General features: G+C 44.3%; 1 protein-coding gene across 1 annotated transcript in view; it reads right to left on the minus strand.

The window, feature by feature from the left end:
• The window catches only part of DCAF4 (DDB1 and CUL4 associated factor 4), a 60,835-nt gene that overhangs the window by 19,508 nt on the left and 22,775 nt on the right, over positions 1-18,552 (minus strand). Inside the window, exons 2-8 of the mRNA XM_068133336.2 lie at positions 14,644-14,828; positions 14,328-14,485; positions 12,265-12,347; positions 10,322-10,415; positions 3,428-3,568; positions 2,980-3,029; positions 677-756 (exon numbers count right to left, since the gene is read on the minus strand). Coding sequence (XP_067989437.1) covers positions 677-756; positions 2,980-3,029; positions 3,428-3,568; positions 10,322-10,415; positions 12,265-12,347; positions 14,328-14,485; positions 14,644-14,800 — 763 coding nt within the window. The 5' untranslated portion in view covers positions 14,801-14,828. The remainder of the gene's footprint in view (positions 1-676; positions 757-2,979; positions 3,030-3,427; positions 3,569-10,321; positions 10,416-12,264; positions 12,348-14,327; positions 14,486-14,643; positions 14,829-18,552) is intronic.

Consider the following 18,552-nt stretch of genomic DNA (forward strand, 5'->3'; position numbering starts at 1 on the left):
CTAACATGTTATATTCGGTCTTTGTGCATGTTGCTTGTGTCCTTTATGACATCCTTAAAACGGCAAGTTTCCTGTTTAGATTGATTTTCAATTTTATTTGATGGCCAGGAAGACAGACAGAGTAAAAATACAATCTCACTCCTCTCTGCGCATATGTGATCGGGATGAATGCAGACAAAGTAGTGTTGCACAAACAACGGCAGGTTTGCATTCAAATTAATGTTCAAAATATAACATTCAACTTAAATAAGTTGTTCCTCGATCATAAACTGATAGGATGGACAGAGGGAAAAAAGACGGACCCAATCGCTTAACCTCGCTTTTCACTTTGTGTGTGTGGGGTAAATATTACTTACACAAGAGGATGCCAAATCAGCCCTGATCAGAGTAATCAACCCTGATCAGAGTAATCAGCCATGAACTTTGATCTGCCAATAAATCAACTTTTTATGGCTATTTAGCAGTAACATTTATCAAATAGAACATGTTGGATTGGCATCGATTATTGCAAAAACACAGGCCTGGTAGGCCTCGGTGCAGGCAGGCCAAATATTTCAATGAGATTCCCTGCTTAATCCAAGCCATGACCACAACCTGCTTAATCCCTATCTTTGCCGTATAGGAAGCCAAACAAATCACATTTTAAAATCAAGAACTATGTATGCTCAGGCCTTACCATGATCGTCAGGCAAGAAGAGTGATGCTGGAAGGAGGCTGACACATCCAGAAGTATCCACGTAGCCCATCAGACTCAACCTGTTCACGGTCAACAAGTCAAGGTCTTTACGAGTACAGACGGTGTTCATATAGTTAGAACTTGTATCCATGGCTTATTTTGCTCAGTGACTACTTTTCCACACAATGCCTGTATCGTTTTTTTTTTTTTTGCTGAATTTTTTAGGCAATGAAGCTGCTTCAATATTTGACTACGTCCATCCATCAAAAATGAGGAAGAACCTTTGAAACCCACCGTAATTAATTTTAAAGGGTTCTAAAGGGGAATTCTAATTGGCTCTACACGGTAATTCTAATTGGTTCTAAAGGGTAATTAAAACGGTGGTTCCAAAGGGTATTTCCAAAGGGTAATTCCAAAGGGTAATTCCAAAGGGTATTTCCAAAGGGTATTTCCAAAGGGTATTTCCAAAGGGTATTTCCAAAGGGTAATTCCAAAGGGTATTTCCAAAGGGTAATTCCAAAGGGTATTTCCAAAGGGTAATTCCAAAGGGTAATTCCAAAGGGTAATTCCAAAGGGTAATTCCAAAGGGTAATTCCAACGGGTAATTCCAAAGGGTATTTCCAAAGGGTAATTCCAAAGGGTAATTCCAACGGGTAATTCCAAAGGGTATTTCCAAAGGGTAATTCCAAAGGGTAATTCCAAAGGGTAATTCCAAAGGGTAATTGTAAAGTGTAATTCTAAAGGATAATTCTAATGGGTAATTATAATGGGTAATTCTAAAGGGGGATTCTAAAGGGTTCTAAAGGGTAATTCTATAGGGTAATTTTAAAGGGTAATTCTAAAGGGTAATTCTCTAGGGTAATTCTAAAGGGTAATTCTAAAGGGTAATTCTAAAAGGTAATTCTAAAGGGTAATTCTATAGGGTAATTCTAAAGGGTAATTCTAAAGGGTAATTCTAAAGGGTAATTCTAAAGGGTAATTCTAATGGATAATTCTAATGGGTAATTCTGAAGGGTTCTAAAGGGTAATTCTAATGGGTAATTCGAATGGATAATTCTAATGGGTAATTCTAATGGGTAATTCTAATGGGTAATTCTAATGGGTAATTCTGAAGGGTTCTAAAGGGTAATTCTAAAGGGTAATTCTAAAGTGTAATTCCAAAGGGTAATTCTAATGGGTAATTCTGAAGGGTTCTAAAGGGTAATTCTAAAGTGTAATTCTAAAGGGTAATTCTAAAGTGTAATTCTAAAGTGTAATTCCAAAGGGTAATTCCCAAGGGTAATTCTAAAGAGGGAGGGATTTTACAACAATAATTTGTGTTACAATGAGATGAATTACTGCACTATTGTATTCTAAACTATAATAATGGTTAGGATTTGGGATGGCACTACTATACAAGACAACATTTGGTGTCATTCAAAATTTCCTTGGAAGGAGGTGACTCACCTGAAGGCCAGACGAGTTGGCAAGACAGAAATATTACCCCAGGTGGGTTTTAACTAACAATCTAATTATGACATGGCAATTCTACTGAGATTTGCTCAATTTCCAGAAGCTAAAAATCCAAATCATTACCTCTGCCCACCGAAGGTGGATGGAGGTTATGTTTTTGCCCCCTGCCTTTATTTCTGTTTGTGTGCAGGATATCTCAAAAGGTTGTGGACGGATTCGGACGAAATTTGGTGTACAGGTTGGAGCGTGTGACACAGAAGAATTGATGAGATTTTGGTGAAGATCCGAATCCGGATCCGATACTTTTTTTCGTGATTCTTCACCATTGAGTGATAGGGCTAAAATCGATATATACTACAATATCTCAAAAAGTTATGGAAATATTCGGACAAAATTTGGTGGACACGAGTGTGTGATGAGGACAAATTGATTATATTTTGGTGAAGATCTGGATCCAAGAATTTAGTAATTTTTAAGTGATTCTTCACCATTGAGGGGGGGGGGGCAAAAACGATATATAGTTTGTGCATTGCATGATATTTCAAAACCGTATTGGGCCTGATATGTTCTACTGGATCAGGCATTGCGTGGCTGAGGTATGCGCTCTACCGAGTGCCCTTCTCGTTAATACTGCTTCCTTCAGCTGAGTTACAATCCCTTAGTTATGGGATGGTAGTCCAGTGCACGCACGCACACACACGCACGCACGCACGCACACGCACGCACACACACACACACACACACACACACACACACACACACACACACACACACACACACACACACACACACACACACACACACACACACACACACACACACACACACACACACGTTTTCATAAAGGATACAAAAGGTGAGAATCCTGGCCAGTCAAGGAGGCCCAGCAAACACTTTTCACCTGTTGATAGTGAAACATATCTGAGCACTGAAATGGGTTACAAAACACAATCCTCATCCCATTTTTTGCAGTCCTCCGATGGTGAACTCGATGTCTCTTTTGTTGAGAAACAGTCTCTAAATATGAACAATGAGGTTGAGCCCCAAATATTTCAAGATGAAGATCACATGTATAATTTATAGTGAAGGAACTTCCAAAGAAGATGAGGCAAGAAGCAAGTAACAAAATACCCTTTAAAGGTACTGCATATGGGTGTTAATGAGGATTTTCATCCATGGCTTGTCATGGCTTATGGCTTTTGAATGGAGGAAACTTCAGCTCAATGCGTCAATCCAGTGGAAAATGGAAACAAGCACGAATTGGACAAACAACTATGTGGTGGGAAGTCAAGCACATACCATTCGATTGGTGAAGTAATGGTTGTACCACAGTTGTGCCTGTGCAGATCCATTTTGCCAATCTAAAGTCATTAATCCGTACTTGCAGAAGCCAGGCCCAAGGTCGTACAGCGCAAAAAGTCTCTCACATCGTGAATCCGCCTGAAAAAGTTACATTATCATCAAATGATTCCATTAGGCCAACAACAAGAAAAGTTTTGTTGAGGTAACATTGGCATCAAAACTTAACATTAAAATCATAATTGTGATGATTATGATAATAACAAAAGCGAGAGCGAGAATGTCCCCTACCCAGTTTCAGTTCAATATCAGTAAACACATTCCTTTATTTGGGCAGTGTATAATGCAACGTTCGGTGTTGAAAATAACAATAAAACAATAATCCGATGTACATACAAAAATCAAAAACATGCGTACGGCTTATGTGCATATATAATGTCTTTTTGCAATTGTTGTTTTCATGTATTGTTATGAATTATGTTTTCCACTCTGTCAAAGCGCCTTTGGGCTTCTGGAAAAGCGCTATACAAAATAAATGAATTATTATTATTATTATTATAATATAATCGTGGTGAAATACCTGGGATCATTGCAATTGTTTCACAGCACCACTTGGTTGTCTGCGACATAAGGGTGAAAGGTGCGAGGAGAGCTCAGCGGGTGAAGTACCAACAGAGAATGAAGGTGTGGAGGTTGAAAGAGGTGACAGTGAGGGAGGCATTAAAAGAGAGGCCGAGTATGGTAGAATATGATGTGGTTGAGCTTGAAAGTGGTTGGATGTCATTGAAAGATAGTCTGTTGGGAGCCATTGGTGAGGTAGGTGGATGGACAAAAGGACCATCGAGGCACTCGGAAACATGGTGGTGGGATGATGAAGTTGGAAAGAAGATTGACGAGAAAAGGAAGAAGTTCAAGGAGTGGCAGAAGGCGAAGGGTACGGGAGCAGAAAAAGCAGAGCATGAAAGTTATAAGGCAGCCAAGAAGGCTGCAAAGAAAGAGGTAGCAAAGGCGCAGGAGGCATGTAGGAAAATGTTCGGGGAACGCCTGGATTCAGAAGAGGGTCAGAGAATGGTATTCAGGATTGCAAAGCAGATAGCGAAAGAGAGGTGCGATGTGATGGGGGTGAGTTGCTTGAAGGATGAAGTGGGACAAATCGTTGTGGACCCAGATGGAATTAAAGGAAGATGGAAGACATATATGGAAATGCTGTTGAATGCAGAGAATGAATGGGATGGCAACATAGAGAGTAACCCAGTTTTAGGACCGGCAGAGAAGATAACTGAAAGGGAAGTTGAGGAAGTGATAAAAGCAATGGAGTAGAAAAGCAGGAGGGCCGACGGTAGTTGTGGGAGATATGTTGAAGGCAGCGGGAAGTTGGGGTGTGAAGAGAATGACAGAGATCTGCAATCTGGTGGTGAAAGAAGGCCGCATTCCAGTGTATTGGGAACCGAGTACCCTCGTCCCTCGATACAAGGGGAAAGGTGACCCTCTGGACTGTGGCTCATATACAGCGATAAAGTTATTAGAGCATGGAATGAAAGTATAGGAAAGGGTGTTGGAGAGGAGGATAAGGAAGAAAGTGAAGATCGACAAAATGCAGTTTGGATTTATGCCAGGAAGAGGAACGACGGACGCGCTTTTTATTGTAAGGCAGGAGAAGTACATGGAGAAGAGAAAGAAGTTGTTTCTTGGGTTTGTTGATCTGGAGAAAGCATTCGATAGGGTTCCACGTGAAGTATTGACATGGGCATTGAGGAAGTTAGGAGTGGAGGAATGGTTGATCAGAGTAGTGATGACAATGTACGAGAGAGCGCGCACAGCTGTAAGGACGAAGGACGGGAACAGTGGTGAGTTTGAGGTGAAGGTGGGAGTGCATCAGGAGACGGTACTAAGTCCACTACTATTTGTAGCTGTGATGGAGGTGCTGGCTCGGAATGTAAAGGAGGGTTTCCCGTGGGAGTTGTTGTATGCAGATGATCTGGTGTTGATTGCGGAAAGTATGGATGGACTGAAGGAGAAGATGAACAAGTGGAAGAAATGTTTGGAGGTAAAAGGTCTGAAGGTGAATATCGGAAAGACGAAGGTGATGGCAAGTGGTAAAGCATGCGGTGAGGTGGAAAGAACTGGGAAGTGGACGTGTGCTGTGTGCAGGAAGGGTGTCTGAGTGAACTCCATTCAATGTACAATGTGCGCTGAGTGGGTTCATAAATAATGTAGTGGTCTGAGGGGGTCATTAACCAGTGTGGCAGCTACATTCAAGTATTAGGTGTGTACAGAGGGAGCTGCAGATGGAGGAAATGTTGAGTTGGATCTTGGAGACAGCGTGAAGCTGGAAGGTGTGAAAACATTTTGCTACCTCGGAGACATGCTGAATGGAGAAGGTGGATCAGACTCGACAACGGTTGCTGGAGTGAGATGTGCATGGAAGAAGTTTCGGGAACTGAGTGGCGTGCTGACGAGGAGGGGAGTGTCGTTGAAGCTGAAGGGAAAGGTGTATGCTGCATGTGTGAGAAGTGTTTTGATTTATGGGAGCGAGACATGGGTAATGAACGTAGAGCAGCAACGAAGGCTGGAAAGGGTGGAAATGCGAATGGTTCAGTGGATGTGCAGAGTATCGTTGAGAGAGGGGAAGACAAATGATGAATTGCGAAAGATGATGGGAATAGAGCCTGTGATGGATGCTGTGAAGAGAAACAGGTTGAGATGGTTTGGTCATGTGTTGAGGAAGGATGAAAGCGACTGGCTGAGAAGAGTGATGAAAATGAATGTAGAAGGAAGTAGAGGACAGGGAAGACCGAGAAAGACTTGGCTAAAGGTGGTGGAAGAAGAAATGCGGGCAAGGGGATTAACAAGGGGAGATGCAGAAAATAGGGCAAAATGTAGAAGATTGTCATGGGGACCGCAAGGCTAACCCACGTTCTAGCAGGGAAAATGGCCTCAAAATGCATGTTGTTGTTGTATTGCAATTGCACTGGGCCATGGACTAACACCCAGGACTAATGCCTGATGCCTGCTGATCTGTGCTGCTTCATAGAATGGGGTGCATGATTTTAATTGGGGTGGAGTCAGGCCAGCTGTCCAGCCAATGGGTGTAAAGAAGTGGGGTGGAATAAGAGTAGCTGAAAACTGACCATGCATAATATGTTTTCTAAGTTTCATTTTTCATGATATTTTCCAAGTTCAAAAAGGGCATAACTCCATAAAAAATTGGGGAAACTCCACGAAACTCAAAGTTATTCTGTAACTTATCATACTAAAGCCATGTACCAAGTTTCAGTTGAACATGTTAAAGGGTATGGGGAAAAAAAAGTCGAGTAAAATCACAGTTTGGACGGACAGACAGATGGAGAGTAAACCTATGGTCCCCGGCTAGGGGACTAATAAAGTGCTCATGAGAATACAACAACAACAACATGCATTTTAAAAGGCCATTTTCCCTGCTAGAGGGGGGGTTAGCCTTGCGGTCCCCACGACAATCTTCTCCATTTTGCCCTATTTTCTGCATCTCTCCTTGTTAACCCCCTTGCCCGCATTTCTTCTTCCACCATCTTTAGCCAAGTCTTTCTCGGTCTTCCCCGTCTTCTACTTCCTTCTACATTCATTTCCATCACTCTTCTCAACCAGTCACTTTCATCCTTCCTCAACACATGACCAAACCATCTCAACCTGTTCCTCTTCACAGCATCAATCACAGGCTCTATTCCCATTATCTTTCGCAATTCATCATTTGTCTTCCTCTCTCTCAACGATACTCCGCACATCCGTCGAACCATTCGCATTTCCACCCTTTCCAACCTTCGTTGCTGCTCTACGTTCATTACCCATGTCTCGCTCCCATAAATCATAACACTTCTCACACATGCAGCATACACCTTTCCCTTCAGCTTCAACGACACTCCCCTCATCATCAGCACACCACTCAATTCCCGAAACTTCTTCCATGCACATCTCACTCGAGCAACCATTGCCGAGTCTGATCCACCTTCTCCATTCAGCATGTCTCCGAGGTAGCAAAATGTTTAAACACCTTCCAGCTTCACGCCGTCTCCATGATCCAACTCAACATTTCCTCCATCTGCAGCTCCCTCTGTGCACACCTTACATTTGAATGTAGCTGCCACACTGGTTAATGACCCTCTCAGACCACTACATTTTTGATGAACCCACTCAGCGCACATTGTACACTGAATGGAGTTCACTCCGACACCCTTCCTACACACAGCACAGGGCCACTTCCCAGTTCTTTCCACCTCACCACATGCTTTACCACTTGCCATCACCTTCGTCTTTCCGATATTCACCTTCAGACCTTTTGTCTCCATACATTCCTTCCACGTGTTCATCTTTTCCTTCAGTCCATCCATACTTTCTGCAATCAACACCAGATCATCTGCATACAACAACTCCCACGGTAAACCCTCCTTTACGTTCTGAGCCAGCACCTCCATCACAGCCACAAATAGTAGTGGCCTTAGTACCGACCCTTGATGCACTCCCACCTTCACCTCAAACTCACCACTGTTCCCGTCCTTCGTCCTTACAGCTGTGCGCGCTCTTTTGTACATTGCCATCACGACTCTGATCAACCATTCCTCCACTCCTAACTTCCTCAATGCCCATGTCAATACTTTGCGTGGAACCCGATCGAATGCTTTCTCCAGATCAACAAACCCAAGAAACAACTTCTTCCTCTTCTCCATGTACTTCTCCTGCAACTGCCTCACAATGAAAAGCGCGTCTGTCGTTCCTCTTCCTGGCATGAATCCAAACTGCATTTCGTCGATCTTCACTTTCTTCCTTATCCTCCTCTCCAACACCCTTTCCAATACCTTCATTCCATGCTCCAATACCTTTATCGCTCGGTACGAGCCACACTCCAGAGGGTCACCTTTCCCCTTGTATAGAGGGACGAGGGTACTCAGTTCCCAATCCACTGGAATGCGGCCTTCTTTCACAACCAGATTACAGATCTCTGTCATTCTCTTCACACCCCAACTTCCTGCTGCCTTCAACATATCTCCCACAACTCCCGTCGGCCCTCCCGCTTTTCTACCCTTCATTGCTTTTATCGCTTCCTCAACTTCCTTCTCAGTTATCTTCTCTGCCGGTCCTAAAACTGGGTTACTCTCTATGTTGCCATCCCATTCATTCTCTGTATTCAACAGCATTTCCATATATCTTTTCCATCTTCCTTTAATTCCATCTGGGTCAACAACGATTTGTCCCACTTCATCCTTCAAGCAACTCACCCCCATCACATCACACCTCTCTTTCGCTGTCTGCTTTGCAATCCTGAATACTGCTTTCTGACCCTCTTCCGAATCCAAGCGTTCTCCGAACATTTTCCTACATGCCTCCTGCGCCTTTGCTACCTCTTTCTTTGCAGCCTTCCTGGCTGCCTTATAACTTTCATGCTCTGCTGTTTCTGCTCCCGTACCCTTCGCCTTCTGCCACTCCTTGAACTTCTTCCTCTTCTCGTCAATCCTCTTTCCAACTTCATCATCCCACCACCATGTTTCTGAGTGCCTCGGTGGTCCTTTTGTCCATCCACATACCTCACCAACGGCTCCCAACAGACTAGCTTTCATTGACATCCAACCACTTTCAAGCTCAACCACATCATCCTCGACCCTACTCAGCCTCTCTTTTAATGCCTCCCTTACTGTCACCTCTTTCAACCTCCACACCTTCATTCTCGGTTGGTACTTCACCCGCCGAGCTCTCCTCGCACCTTTCACCCTTACGTCGCAGACAACCAAGTGGTGCTGTGAAACAGCCTCCTCCCCCGGGATCACCTTTGTGTCCCGGAGGTGCCCCCGATCTCGCCTACGCACCATCAGGTAGTCAACGGTTGTCGTCGACCCACCTGACGTGTATGTCACAAGCTTATTATCCTCTTTCTGGAACTGAGTATTACAAATCAACAAATCAGCTCCATCAGCAAACTCCAAAATCCTTTCACCTTCTCCATTTCTCACACCATATCCGTAACCCCCATGAACTCCGTCAAAACCATCCATACTCCTTCCCACATGTCCATTTAGGTCTCCTCCTACCACAACAACCTCCTCATCTTTCACGTTTTCCATCAGCTTCTCTATCACACACCAGAACTTGTCCTTCTCTTCATCGCTTCGACCAACCTGCGGAGCATATCCCGAGATGACGTTCACCAAGAGCTTTCCAATCATCATTTTCACCATCATCAACCTATCACTCACTCCAGTCACACTCACCACACTGTCTACAAACTCCTCAGAAAACAGGACACCAACACCATTCACGCCCTCCAGGCACCCTTGCCACACAAACTTGTATTTTTGTCCCTGCCTACCCTTCACCATTCTCACACCACTTCCCTTCCATCTCGTCTCTTGCACACAACATATGTCCACTCTTCTTCTGACCAATACTTCCACCACTTCTCCTGATCTCCCTGTCATTGTCCCTACATTCCATGTCCCAAACCTCAGAAACCGATCTCCACTTTGGGCTGTACCCTGCCCACATGTAGTTGTAATTGTCATGGTTCTCTTTTTGAGGCAATGTTTTTATGGCCGGATGCCCTTCCTGACGCCAACCCTCTTAGTCGCCTCTTATGACATGCAGGGATACGGCGTACCTATTCTTATCCAGGGTACACACTGGGACACATGAGAATGAGGGAGGCAAAAGAAAGCTCGAGCAAAGGAGAGGAAGAACGCTAATGGGGGACAAATGCCTTGAAATGTGGTGGACAGACATGACTTACGAATAAAAATGATTTTGTTTTCAAATAAATGAATAAATAAATATGAGCATTTCAAAAAGGGATGGAAAGATTTTAACCCCACGACCCCCCCTCCACCCGCTAAAAAAAATAATCTCAAACATGACTTTGCACAACCAACTCACCTTGATCAACTTGAATGCTACCGCATCACTTTCAGCTCCAGTTATTTCAACACTTTGTTTCCTCATGCCGGAAATCTTTAATTCATGCATTAGCCTGAGAAATACAAACCATTGGCTTCAGATGGATAGCAATGACAACAGGGCGCAAAGTTCATCATAAACGTTCATGGATGTTATTCATTCAGCACACAAGATAATTAAAATAATGTGTGGAGCAGAAAAGAAAAAGGCACAATCAACTCGAGTATCAGTTGGTTTCCTCAGTCTCGTGGCCTAATGCAAGCATGTGTCCCTCCACAACTCCAAGAGGGCAATTAATATCTGAGTCACATTGTCTATGCAAGTCCCTGATGAAGGCAAATATGTGGCTAAAATGTTGGTCTTTTTTTTAAATTTCCACAGTTTTCAAGACCACCATGTTCATGAGAAGCACTGGTACTAAAACAAAAACTGTCATACCTTGGACACATCATGCATGCAGAAAACGAAAGTCTGGAGAAATTGGAAAATGTTAAGGGTAGAGTTAAGGGAAGAAGAAAAAAAGAGGCAGAACTAGTATGCACTGCATGGATGGGGTAAACGATGCAACCAAGTGGACTCAGATATTCTGAAAGGAGCGCAGGAAAGAGATCTTTGGACTAAGCTGATCATGAATGTCACCAGAAGTCAGTTGCTACTTGACGGAACTAGATAATTAACAGCTTTCTAAGGCCAATGGAAAAGCTGTCGCACAAACAGTGCCTTAAGAAAGTATTTACACCCCTTGACTTTTCCACATTTTGTTATATTACAGCCTGAATTTTAAATGGATTAAATTTAAAAATTTTGTCACCAATCTACACATTGTGTGTAGCCAATCTACACCTTAGACCTCTTGACCCCATAATGTCAACGCTGAATTTTCTTTTTGACATTTCTACAGAATAAATGAAAATGAAAAGCTGAAATGTCTTGAGTCAATAAGTATTCAACCCCTTTAATGTGACACTCCAAATTGAGGAAGAGCAACTTCTCAAAACACTGAGTGCTTGTGGCGCCACCTAATGTCGGTGCTTTACTTTGTACAGTCAGCAGAACGATGTGATGGAGAAACTTTGAATTGGATATTCGTACAACTTGGAATCTATCCATTGAATGCACAACTTGAATCGTACAACTTGAAATATTCGTACAATTTGAATCTATCCTATTAATCTAACCTTATGAGCCAGGGAAACCAATGTCTTCAAGATCATTGGAATCTGCGGCAATGAAGCCGAGTCAATGAGGCGATCATTTTCCCATGACAGACAGGTTCTGGTCTTCCTTTCTGGTCACCCTCTGCTCTCCAAGCTTTGTCAACATCCACCCATTCTCCCAGATTTCTGCAGGGTGCACACAGTTTGTCTGCCAGCAACCTCCTTCCAGTAAAACTCCCAAAATCCAGGATCACTGCTGACCACTCATTTTTTTCTCTTTTTCCCACCTGCGGAACCAACTTCTAAATTCTCTTCAATCTCATTCTTTCCTCCATGTCTTCAAGACAGCTGTTAACCACCATCTCAAATAGTCCCGAATCCAAATCATGATATTTTCTACCCGTCAACCCACCTAAGCTCACCTCTTTCCAACTTTCCAGTTTTTTTCTTCCTGAGATTTTGCAGTTTTATCCATCCTGTCCACCCCCTGTGTCCTCTCCTTGTCCCCATTCTTCCCCACATTCCTTATTTCTCCAAGTCTCCCTCTATTATGTCCTCGATCCCTACCTTTGGTGCCCACCCCCCCCCCCCCCATTTATTTTGCTGTTCCTTTTATGCTGTTACATCCTGATCCGTTCTATTTTGTTGCCCCTCCACAAGCCTCGATGTTGCACAAGAAAAAACAAACAATACAAAAAATCTAAACTGCTTAGAGAGAAGATTAGCATCTGGTTTCCTCCGTTAATCCACCACTTTAATTCTCACCGGCAGTATGATTGTGGGCCTTGCAGACCAACTCGGCGCCTTTCCACCAGTCTGGAAACTGTGCATCGAGAGTCGGGGACTTTCTGAAGATAACACAAAACTGTTACATGTATTGTGCATATAAAAAGATGATCAATGGATCACAGGATGAAGGTGCATTCATTAAATATTGTCGTGCGGCCGCCTTTGATTAAAATCAGGCACTCACGGAAGCCGATCGCGAAGGCCTTAGCTCTTCGCGAAGGTTTCGCCATTGAGGCGAAACTCAATGGCGGACTCCAAAAATAAAAGCTACACCAAAGCGCGCGGGATTGGAGGGGGGCGTGAGAGCCCTGCAGTCTTACCTGTTAAATCAACCACATGGAAACTGCGTTCAGATATATATACAGAAAATAATATAAGGGTTTATTCACAATAAAGGTCGGGACAGGAAAAGCACGCGCCGGTAATAAATATCCTAATCGGGACGTCCCCACACACACATTTCGGAAACAAGACACAGGAATGAATTAAAGGAAAAGAACACATTGTGTAATTGTGAAATGTGGTGTGAGCTTATCTGTCCGTCGTCTGGTATTGTCTGCCGTCCAACACGGCTCCGTTCGGCCCCGATGCACCCACGAGGTCCCTCGCTCCAAGCACCACGCAGATGGCGAGCCAACGACCACCAGGGACCTCCCAAGACCAAGGAGGGAAGCGCAGAGAGCACAAGACAGCCAGGGAAGGACGTGTGCAAGAGAGCTCGAGCTGCCAGAGGAAGCTGTGCAAGCAACCAGAAAACATGCTACGCAAGACTTGCACCGCACTGCTGAAATGCAAGAGCCTCAAGAGTGCAAGAGAGAAAATGTCATTCTGCGCGCCCCTATATAGCCTTGCGGCGGTGACGTCAGCCTTGGCACGCCACCCAATCAGTGCCCTCCACCGAATTACAGGCCTGTGGTGTGGTAATAGCTCGTGCTACTCGAGGTGGCTAGGCATGCCGGAGGTGTAGCTGGCGGCGGCCATCATCGGCGGTGTCCTGGCGTGGTTTCCTTGCCTGTTCCTTCCGAAGTCACTGTCAGGGAAGGGAATTATTTAATGTTGTACTAAGGGCCTGTCTAAGTGTCTACAGGTGTGCATTGCCATAAGGGACAAAGGTTTGACTACCAGGTTTGACACACAGGGGCTGTTATCTTTAATCCCTAACTACCTAGCACACGAACATCCTGGTATGTTCACAAGCAGACATCTTAACCCGACAAACTGGACTAACAGAACTTATTACAGGTAGATTCCCTATCACGACAGTCGAAGCATGTTACCTATTCAGATCTACCTGGCTCTAGATATTGCGCTACCCTACCGACATAACAATATCTTATTTATTGAACAAAACATGTAGAAGTAGAACAGCGCTCTGATGTCGCGATGTCGACTGATATGCCTCCACACACATTATTACATAATTTTACATACTTATACCAAGTTTGATATAAATTCCTTCAGATGTTCTCACGTATCAATTTTTACCTGACATGACCTGATTTTCTTTTCAGGTCATGACTTGACTTGACATGACCTGAACCAAAATCTAATCAGTTCATCTTTGCATCATAATATATACTTATACCAACTTTGGTCAAAATCACATCACTGGTTCACAAGTTAGCTCTGTAACAGATTTTTTTAAAAACGGAATTGGACCTCTGACCTTTTGACCCCATAATCAAATACGTTCATCCTTGTATCATTATACATACTTACACCAAGTTTGACTTAGATCCCTTCAGCCGATCTTAAGTTATGATTATAACGAAAACCTATCACCGATGGACAACCCGAAAACATAATGCCTCCAGTGACTTCATAGGCGGAGGCATAGAAAACAGGGCAGCACTGCAAGGTCAATGAAAGTTAGTTTTTGAATGCGGTTAAATTGCTCTTCAAAAAGTCAATCCCCACAGCTTCCCCTTCTAGAAACTGTGCAAACTGAACACGATGAAAAAGTATGGCAGTACAAGCGATCTTACGTTGCTCCTCACTAGTCTCCCTCCTATCCCTGAATCACATGGTGACATACTCACAGGGCTACAACGATTGTCTTCCTCCACCATTTTCAGTCGATCTTTCTCCTGCTGCTGCCTACGCAAACTGCTGTTCGTCAGTGGGTTGAAATTGTTGTGCCCAGGAAGCAGACGGAAGTAGCGGTTTCTTTCAGGATCATAATAAAATCCAGGCAGATCTGCAGAGAGCATCCTCACTATATTAACTGTCATGCAGACGGATTCAGTGTGTCTGCATCAATATTCACCATGTATTCGTTTACATGGGCCTCAAAAACAACCATCTAAGAAAGGGAATGAAATTAAAGAATGCTGAACAGCTTTAAACATAACTGACCAGGGGCATCCTGTGTGTCTGTGGACTGCTCCAAGGGTCCATCCAAAGCAGCATCTGCTGCCTCGTCTGTTGAACCTTCTCTTGCTCTTTGGACACTTTGGTTTTGTCCACCTGGCCGGAGGCATGACGCAGGGACTCTCTTGCGTCCACTTTTCATTGTCTGTGGCTTGAAGAGGGACTAAAAGCTGGTTGAAAAAAAAAAAAAAAAGACATTTTAATCCAGATGTTAAGATAAATATCCAATTCAACGAACAAATGTCAACAAACTCAGCTTTGTAAAAACAAGTATTTAAGGATCATTCGATTTAAATTCATTCAGGAATATAATTGACCATCTCAACTTAACCCAACCGAGTTCAACCTTAAATTGACATGATAAGCTGGCAGACAGGAGTACTGACCTTTATGATGGGTACTTGAATCGTATTGTTTTGGAAAGAAGCACAAACATAGCCAATGGTTGGGATATTAGAAGTAACTTACATTTATCTTTAGTACAGATATCCACTAACGTACTGTGCAATTACACATATAATATTTAAAATGGTGTGTGGCCAAATGCTCAAGTCACAAACCCAAGGCCTCAGCTTCAATGTCGTGTCGACAGGTTGGTCTAACACCTCCCACCATGCCGAGTGGTCTTTGACCCTTGTATATTACCAAATGGTCTCCAAATTCACTGCATTCAAAATTAACTGCTTGATTTACCGATCTACAATCCCCCCAAGGATCGGTCCAATACAAACCGAAATTGGCGATTGCTGACGCGGGAAGGCAAGCAGGCGGGAAGACGTTCTTAAAAATAATCATGGTTTATGAAAGTAATACGGGGAATGAGGAAGGACAAAACGCACCAATAAATAGAATGAACCAGGCGGTCAAAAAACAACTAGGGAGCATACGTACTTGTATGCAAAAAAGTGTTATAAAAACTAACCCCAGCTATGGCGCCAAATTACTGAACCCAAATCCCTGCAAATGTCTGCTGCTCTTCTTCTGCTCCAATCGGTTCTTCTGATCATGTGCTTGTTAAAGTGGATATCTCTCTGGACATTCTCAGAGAGCCTCCTCAGCGCCGACGAGTCTGGCATTTCACTCAGGCCGACTGGCATGGGCTACAAGCAGCCATCAATCACCTGGACTGGTCTCCCATCTCTACTGCCTCTGACATCAATTCTTAAGGGGAATTCTTCCAAAGCAAACTGCTCTCTCTCATGCACAGATTTATCCCATCTCGTCTTCAGTTGTCTTACCCTTCCTCCCGTCCATGGTACACTGAATCTTGTGGTGAGGCAGTTGCCCTGAAACAACTTGCCTTTGTCTCTTGGAAGGCAAATCCAAATGAAGGCAATCTCAGTTCCTTCCACCAAGCTCGAAACAAGTGTGTGGCTACCCTCAGGAGTGCCAGGAAGCACTATCTCTCCACACTCAAGATTGAACTCTCAAACCTGTCTCCTTCTTCCAAATCCTGGTGGCGTCTGGTCAAATCCGTTTCTGGTGTTTGTTCCCCATCCATCCCCTCCCTTACCTCAAATGGCTACACAGTTGACACCGCACGTGACAAAGCCGAATGCCTCAACACTGTGTTTGCCTAAAAATCTTGTGTCCCAAACGCATCTCTCTCTGTTCCCACCTTTCCCAGTCAAACCCAACTGCTCCTGGACTCTGTGTCCTTCTTGCCTGACAAGGTGAAGTTTTTGTCAAACCTCGACTGATTCTGCAACTGGACCAGACGGCATCAGCCCACGGGTCCTAAAATCCTGCTCTGCCGCTCTATCTCGCCCTCTCTCTGTTCTTTTCACCCTCTCTTTTGCTCAAGGTCATCTGCCAGAATCTTGGAAATCAGCAAACATTACCGCTTTACACAAAAAATGTGCAAAAACAGATCCTTGCAACTACAGACCAATCAGCCTGCTTCCAATTATCAGCAAAGTCATGGAATCCATCATTGCTTCGGATATCAAATCCTTCCTCTTCTCCAATGGCTTGATCTCTGATCATCAATTTGGATTCAGACCAGGTCATGCTACTCTGGACATGTTGCTTCTGCTGTCTCAACAATGGATGGAGGTCCTCAATGCAAAACAGGAAATCAGAGTTGTCTCACTTGACATATCACGTGCCTTCGATACGGTCTGGCACCCAGCTCTGCTCACCAAACTCTCCTCCTATGGTATCCATGGAAATCTCCACTCATGGCTTGCGGACTTCCTCTCTGGTCATAGGCAACGTGTGGCCCTGAATGGATTTCTCTCCTCTCCCCTTCCTGTTCTGGCTGGAGTTCCCCAAGGTAGTGTTCTGGGCCCTGTGCTATTTCTGGTCTTCATCAATGATCTCTCCGACTCTCTGGAAAATCCTCTCTATCTCTTTGCTGATGACTCCACTATCTGCCGCTCCATTCCTCATCCCTCAGATCGGAGGTCTGCAGCCTCCTCACTCTCTGCAGACCTGGACAAAATCACAGACTGGTCAAACAAGTGGAACATGTCTTTCAATCCTGACAAATCTCACAGTCTTACAATGTCTCTCCGAAAGGACTGACTGGAAAAACCTCCCATATACTTTCTCAACAATCCTCTCCAAGAAGTTCTGTCGCTCAAGCTTTTGGGTCTCACTATCTGCCATGATATTTCTTGGGAAAACCACATTTCCAAGCTGGCCTCCAAAGCCAGTCGCCGACTGGGCATCCTCCGTCGTGCGAAGTCCTTCCTTGGCACACCTGAGCTCCTCACCACATACAAGGCTTTCATCCGCAGCTCAATGGAATACTGTTCCCCCCTCTGGGCTGGTTCTCCTGCCTCACACCGAGCTCGGCTTCACGCTGTTGAAACCAAAGCTTTCAGAATCATTGGAATCTCCTGGGATGAATTTAACTCCGAGGGCCTTTCACTCACTCACCGCAGGCAGGTTGGTGGTCTTTGTCTTCTACCGACTCCTCTCCAGCCTTGCTCCCCCAGCTCTCTCTGTGCTCTGTCCCCCCAATATTCCTTCAGGTCGCACAAGATCTGCCTGCAACCCTCTTATGGTTAAACTGCCAAAATCTAGGCTCTCTGCTCACCTTCACTTTCATTCCCCTTTTCTCCTGCCTCTGGAACAAACTCCCCCACTCCCTTCAATCCCACTCCTCCCTCCAGGTCTTCCATTTCCAGGGAGAAAGAAGAAGTGCGGCCAGCGTGGAGGCCTTGTTGATTTGCTCAAGCTCTGTCAAGTTGGATGGGGAATGTTGGTGAACAGCAATCTTCAAGTCTTTCCACAGATTCTGAGCTTTGGCTGGGCCACTAAAGGATTTTCACGTTTTTCTTCTGAAGCCATTCCAGTGTTGCTTTGGCTGTATGCTTGGGGTCATTGTCCTGTTGGAACATAAATCTTCGCCACGATCTAAGGTCTTTTGCACTCCGAAGCAGATTCTCCTCAAGGATTCACCTGCATTTGGCTCCATTCATTGTTCCCTCTGTCCTCACAAGTCTCCTAGTCCCTCCCGTTAAAAAGCATCCCCATAGAATGATGCTGCCACCACCATGCTTCACGGAAGGGATGGTGGTAGATGGGTGATGAGCTGTGCTCGGTGATGAGCTTTCTGCCATACACAGTACTTTACTTTTCATTCAGGCCAAAGAGTTCAATTTTCATCTTATCAGACCACAGAATATTTTGCTTCATGCTCTCACAATGAAAGCTGCATTCCAGTGGATTGGGAACTTCTCTGCTGTTGTACTTGTGTGCCTCCCTCTCTCTCCCCATCTTGTCTCCCAGTCCCTTTATTGTATGTTTTGTGTGTCCATTTGCTTTTTTTGTGATTAATGTTAGCTCTTACACGAGCCTCGATCTTGTATACAAAAAAAAAGATCTTTAAAACAGCTGTTCACCACCATCTCTTGTCTTCCCCCATCCAAAACCTTGATCTTTTCT

Source organism: Myxine glutinosa, chromosome 1 (assembly GCF_964187855.1).
Source record: "Myxine glutinosa chromosome 1, kmMyxGlut1.1, whole genome shotgun sequence".
Lineage (NCBI taxonomy): Eukaryota > Metazoa > Chordata > Myxini > Myxiniformes > Myxinidae > Myxine > Myxine glutinosa.